This window comes from Pundamilia nyererei, unplaced genomic scaffold (assembly GCF_000239375.1).
Source record: "Pundamilia nyererei isolate P.nyererei 1_Seehausen unplaced genomic scaffold, PunNye1.0 scaffold00630, whole genome shotgun sequence".
NCBI classification, from domain to species: Eukaryota; Metazoa; Chordata; class Actinopteri; order Cichliformes; family Cichlidae; genus Pundamilia; species Pundamilia nyererei.
The window spans coordinates 81,699-88,340 of record NW_005188031.1 but is presented as its reverse complement, the minus strand read 5'-3'; the positions used below and the strand labels follow the sequence as shown (position 1 = coordinate 88,340).

Genomic DNA, 6,642 nt, shown 5'->3' with positions numbered 1-6,642 from the left:
TGTGTGTGTGAATGGGTGGATGACTGGTTGTGTAAAGCGCTTTGGGGTCCTTAGGGACTAGTAAAGCGCTATATAAATACAGGCCATTTACCATTTGTTCTTCTCTGTTTATTCCCAGGCAATCTTCATTGTTCAGCCACAGCTAACCAGTACTAGTGGAAGTTGCAATGAAAACAGCGCCAACCTTAAGATTTCCTTTAAAGAGGGCTTCATTAACTTCAGCTTCACCAAGGTACTTGGTGAACTCTTTTCCCAAAGCCTGTGACATATACAGCATTATAAGATCAAAATGAGGTGGTTAAAGAGGTGCTGAGGTCAGCCAATCATTCATCTTAACCTGAAATTACCACAGTTACCCTATCCTGCACATTTATGACAAGAACGTCAATTCAACCTCTGACGTCCAAGTCATGACAACCCTAACTTTGCAATCTTAGGATAAGATAAACAGACACCTTATTGGTCTCAACCATGGGCAATCAGAATGTGTAATTTCTGTTTTTATTAAACTGAGCTCTAGGTTTCAGGAAACAAAGTAAATAATCATTCTAACGTCAAACAATCACATTTCCAAAAAAAGTCTGTTCCACATTTTTCCAAGATGTAGGATTAGGGTTAGCAGTTCAGAGTGTTAACAGTTTCCTTGACGAGTAAATCTATGTAAGCTGGAAATACTAGTCAAGCGAAATAAATTGCAGAAGTGTTAAAAGAGAAGTAGCCCATAGGGAAACTACATCAGGCGGCTTCGCCCTACTGCATCCATGTGATTCATTCTGTGGTTTTGTAAGTGATAGTCTATCTGAACACTTAAAGTGTTTATGTCAAATAAAATATACAGCTGAGGTGTAGTTATACCACCAACTGCAGCCTGGTCGTCCTTATGTCATATTTATTATGCACAAAAATTAATCGATTTGAATTTATTATCCCAGAGAGTTGGTTCTGTTCACTTGAACATTGTGTTTCCAGCGAGAGGAATGTTTCAAAATATTTCGCACTCATCCAAGTGACTTCCCCTGTCTCTTTGATTGTGCTTCCACAACTCCCATACAGTGTGGGCACACGAAAGAATGAACTGTCTGGGATTTCCTTTGTTGGAGGATTGAGCGTGCATCAGTTATCATTTTCAAAGATGCAATATGGATTCATAGCCAGAAAAAAATTAAGATAGAAGGAAACATTTGTAATTAGTTTGCCTCCAATATAAATGTTAGCTTAGTACAAGTGCATGCTGCTCCTGGTGGCAACTTTACTGTAAGCATAAAAAGATCCAACAGCTTTTAATAAAAGCCCCACTTGTGAACTGGTCTCAATAATATCACAATAAAGAAAGACACACTGCTGAAAATCAGCTTTCAGTTTTCAGAGTCAAAGATGACCAAAGCTTCTGGGACTCTGGGTTACTTTCATTTTCTTTCTTTTTTTTAAAGTGAGGGTTTTTTTTTTTTTTTAATTCTGTAGTCTGTTCTGTAATGGAGTATCTACTGCAGTAGTAATATAATATACTTTAATATAGTGCTATCATATTAAATATTAGATTGTAGTGGTTAGCCTGGCTAACCAGATTTTAAATAGAAAAGCTCAGACACGACAGCCAGGAATAGTAGATTGCTTTGTTATGTAGGCTGGTCTCAAGCATGTGTCCGGGGTTAAGAGGAAAACAGTAATACGTTGTCAAACTGGTCGGATGAGCTGTTTCCTGTTTCACACTTCAAATTCAAATGCTAGCAGCATGTGTACTTGCTGAAACCTGTTTATCTGTTGTAAATGAGCACAGAAACCCTCTGACCCAGAAAAATGTTCAGTGTTTGGATTCAGTAAAACGAAAACCAAAATGTCACATTTGGACACAGTGTTTCAGTGTTACATTGTAAAAGGTTCCCTGTTTGTTATAATTCCTCAGAGTGTTCCTAATAACACCGTCTACGTTGATGCCGTGTCTTTCAGCTTGAACTACCCTTTAACCACAGAACGTAAGTCAATGTTTATTTCGTAACATTTTCACTGATGAGAGTTTGGACTCACTGGATGTCCCCTGATACTTTAGCTACAGGTAAGTGTTGCACATGGATGGTAAACACAGCAAGAACACAAGCTGCTGTTTCCTTGTTTGTGTGCCTGCTCAACAATATACAGACAAGACCTGTGGAGTTACTGTTAAGCATGTCATGCTACTACTTTCAGTGTAATATTGTTTAACTCGATTGTCGCGATACTTGATCATCGGTCTGTAAAAATTGTCTTTCTATTTCACACTTGCAGGTACAACTTACAATGCCAACAACAAGTCAGTCCATCTGTTCCCTGCACAGATTGGACACTCCTACTCCTGCAGCGCTGATTCTATTTACATGGGCAACGACCTGTCCCTGGATGTAAATTCTGACAGAACGCAAGCCTTCAATCTGACCAAGAACAACTTTGGCGATCGTAAGTGTCCCTGTGAAGAACAACTAATCATTAAACCATCCTCAGTCTTAAAAACATTGTTAGAGCCAGTATTGGGATGGCTGTAGCTCAGGAGGTACAGCTGCTTAGCTACTAAACAGGAGGTTGGTGGTTGGATCCCTGGCTGCTCCAGTCTGCATCCTAGGGCAAGATGCTAACCCCAAGTTGCTTTCTATACATTGGAATGTGTGTATGTTAGATAGTAAGCACTTATGTATAAAAAGCATAGAAAGTGCTAGTGTGAATGAAGCAAGTTGTATAAAGTTCTCTGATAGAGTAGAAAAGCGCTATATAAGAACCAGTACATTTACAATAATGGAAGCAGGAAATGTCCATCGAGCTAGGTTTGGAAGTACTCTAGTCTAAATGTTTTCCATTCCAAGTCAAAAAGTTGTAGTCTCTTATTCTTAGGTTTGGAATGACTTTATTTCTTACAGCAATGCGTAACTTTCAGACTTAAAACACTTTATCTTTCATGGGGATTTAAACTTTACACATCCTATTTGAATAATATTCTCCAAACAATATTTTAGCAAATGATGTAATATGATCAGCATACAAAAATGTGTATAAAGTTAAAAACCAAGGTCCTGAAGCCAAAGCAAGGAAACAGTGATTATTCATTGCTGCATCAGTAATAGTCCTTAAAAACATGTAACGCACAACACACGCGGTTGAAATTTAAAAAATCGGATACTTCCTCGTGAGTGGCTTTTCATCATTAGAGTTTCCAACAGTGGAAACTAAAGCAGCTGCATGACAGCTTGACAGTCGACTGCTCTGGAATGCAGCTCAGGAAGAACAGGTTTAACTACAGTCCTAAGCAGATTTCATAGAATAGTTACGTTTCATGGAACGCATTCATGCTCCATTATCTTTGTCAGTTGTTGGATTGAAGAATAAAATTTAGCCTGAACAGACAGTTTGACTGAACTCTGTTACAGACATCCACAATCTTCTAAAAGTGACATTTGACATTTTATCAGTTCTTAGAAAACTGGTCACTTAAAAAAGTGATGTGTGTTTAAATGGGAGTGTGTGTGTGTGTGTGTGTGTGTGTGTGTGTGTGTGTGTGTGTGTGTGTGTGTGTGTGTGTGTGTGTGTGTGTTTTCCAGGTGACTACTGTCCTGCGGACCAGCGTAGTTACAAGATTGCCATTGGAGTGGGAGTGGCACTGCTGGTGCTCATCGTGGTGGTGGTAGTGGCCTATCTGGTGAGCCGCAAGAGGAGGACCGATGGCTACCAATCCCTGTGAGGGGGATTGGCCAGAAAGGGATAAGCAGTCACTAAGACCTTCTTAGGTGGATGAAGGGGATCTTTACTGAAACCTGTCATTTCTGTCTTTGTCTCCTAATTTAACTGGTTGATGGTTAGTTACAGTTTTCATTCAGAGGTATGTGCTACTTTAAACAGCTTGATTGTACAATTTGAGAATATAGAGTTTTTTAAATTTAGTTTTAAATGAGTTAAATGTAGATCAGTTTGAATAACAAAAGCATACTGGTTTTCATTTTATTGTCACAGCCACACACTCTACACTCCATACAGTCAGGTTTTGAAACGCCAGTATGACAAGTCGAGCGCTTACTTTGTCATTTAATGCCAGTTGCTAGGATGTTTATTTGTGTCACTATGGTACATAAGCAGTGTTTGGATCACAGAGTTGTATTGTTCATTATTGACAACAGCGGCCCCCGTTATGAGTCATAATCCAACTGTTGCTATCACTTAACTCAAGAGTTGTGAGGTAAAAGTCATTTTTAATCATCTTTTCTTTTAAAATTAGAAGCAGCTTATTTTTAAAAGCATTACTGATTTTTTTTAACTGTTACAGGATGTTGTATTAAATGTTTGTTTTGTTTTTTTAATCGCATCTTGTATGCTCTTAATTTTTTTTCATAAAAAGGGAGGTGATGGTATACTGTGTTTGGATCATTAGCTATCATCAGCTGAAGGGATCATCAGTTATTGCACTGATCATTGTCTCAGCCTACTTTCTTTGCCTTTGTCAAACTGTAGTGGAATGGAGCCTCCATGTTGGTCATTAATGACTTTAGTCTAATCCTGATAAGATTTTTAATGGCTCATGCACGTTTTATTTGGTGTTTATGCCGAATAAACAACAATGACACAAGGGATCCACTAATTGGCAGTAGGGAACTATGCAGTTTAAACAACAGTAACTTAAAGTAAGCTGTTCATTTGCATTTTGGGTTCATTTGTGTTTCTAATTTGGATGTCAGATAAAGAACAAATGTATGGTTTATTGCAGCTTATTCTGAAGTGGTCAGTAAGAGTAGAGAAATATGTAAATGACAGTCCATTTAAATTTTAGAGCGTATAAATGTTGAACAGCAGATTGTTTTGTTTAAAATTCCTGCAACACAGAGAAGTGAGAGGACATCTGAACCCACTCAATCTATGTATGTTTGAAGTTTTTTAAAAAGAAAGAAAGCAATAGGAATGTCAGTGCTATTACATTTAACTTTTGAAATGCACAAGCTAAATTTCTCTGTAGGTTTGAAGCGGGGAAGTAAAAAGCTCAGAGAGATGTCTCAAGAATTGAACAAATGCAACCAAAACCTTCTGCGTGCCACCGTAACACCATACTGTACCAACAAAGGAGTTTCTCTCCTGGTGTCAAATGTATTCGTGTGAACCAACTCTTCGGTAATACTTTAAATGATTATTCGTGTGCTTTTGTTGATGTAATAAAAAAGGGATGTTGTGATGTTATAACTGTGTCAGTGACTGGCAGCTCCACTCTTACTGTCAGGGCAGGCAGAGGCTGTAAAATGAAGACATCAGCAGAAAAGTTAGACTTTACTGTTGTGCACAGCATGTGAGCACTTTGTACCTTGTTTTTACGCCCTTTTCCAATAAAAATGATTATATTATTTCTAAATATGTGTCTGTGCTGATGGTATCACAAAACTGTAGAGGGCATAGGAGCCGTGGCAGTCGTGGAAGAACTGCATTCTCCACATACTTCTTTTTCCCCTCAAAAAAAAATATTTTCCTAATACTCTTTGTAGAAAAATCATATCTACAAAAGCCCCCCCCCCCCCCCCCCCCCCAAAAAAAAAAAAAACAACTTAGAGATTAGTGTTGGAAACAGCAGAGAGAAAGAGCATCGGAAAACCAAAAAAGTAGCTGAGATCATAATAAGCGAGAATGACAAACTTTAGCTTTCTTATGTTGTCTTTGTATTATTTTCGGTCAGGTAGTCAGGTATAACTAAGAAAGAAAAAAAAAGCACTGTGGGAAAACTGCACTTGTACTCGGAGGACATCGTCATGGTCCGCCCCCAAGAGGATACTGCAGCTCGTGCCAAAAACCGATTGTCTGCCAAAAAGTGATTTCCAGTGTTTACATGTGTTTTTATTATATGTAATGTCTTTACTTATATTGGTAAATAGACTAAAGTGAACAGGGTTTACAAAGAGGTTATATGGTCATCTTATCAGCTTGTTTGCTCACTGTAGGGGAGACCGGGGATAGTTGTAACGTGGGTCAGTTGTAACACTTCCAATTTCTCCAATCAGGGCTAAGTTTCAAATGATGTGACTCATCCTGTGCATGCCCAATTCAGTTCTGCTATCACATGTGAAAAATCAGCACATTTTGTCAAACACTGACAATTTAACATGAAAAAAAGTAATTTGTATGCCAAAAAATAAGTTTTTCTACTTTATTTCAATTTCTAATAGCATTATCTGCTTTGCAGTTAAAGTCATCAAACTTAAATTATGTTATTTGTATGTCTATGGGGATATATTCTGTGTAAGTCTTTAGTGCTAATGTTTTAGCCGTTGGCTGTAATGTTAGCTAGTTCATGGCTATAGGAGTCTTGGTCAGCTGTAACAGCAACAGTCTGGGTTAGTTGTAACAATAATGCAGATGTTACAACTTACCACACTATTACTTTAACTTATATTAAACAAGTTGGGGCAATGACATCAGCAGAGAGAGATTCACTGGTCGCATTTGTATATGCGGTTAATGCCATTGGCAACACAATTCCTCCACTGTTTGTGTTCCCACACATACATTATGCAGACCACTGTGTCAGAGATGGACCAGTAGGAAGTATTGGTAGTGGAAATAAATCAGGATGGGTGCAAGAAACAGATTTCCTCATCTTTCTGAAGCACTTTGCAAACCACACCAAGGTAAGCCATGATAAAAAGTAAT

General features: G+C 38.2%; 1 protein-coding gene across 1 annotated transcript in view; it reads left to right on the top strand.

Annotated features, from left to right (window-relative positions):
* The window catches only part of cd68 (CD68 molecule), a 6,139-nt gene extending 1,890 nt beyond the window's left edge, over window positions 1–4,249 (top strand). Inside the window, exons 3-6 of the mRNA XM_005754724.2 lie at window positions 119–232; window positions 1,904–1,973; window positions 2,263–2,430; window positions 3,564–4,249. Of these exons, the coding sequence (XP_005754781.1) occupies window positions 119–232; window positions 1,904–1,973; window positions 2,263–2,430; window positions 3,564–3,703 (492 nt within the window). The 3' untranslated portion in view covers window positions 3,704–4,249. The remainder of the gene's footprint in view (window positions 1–118; window positions 233–1,903; window positions 1,974–2,262; window positions 2,431–3,563) is intronic.
* The last annotated feature ends 2,393 nt before the right edge of the window (window positions 4,250–6,642 follow it).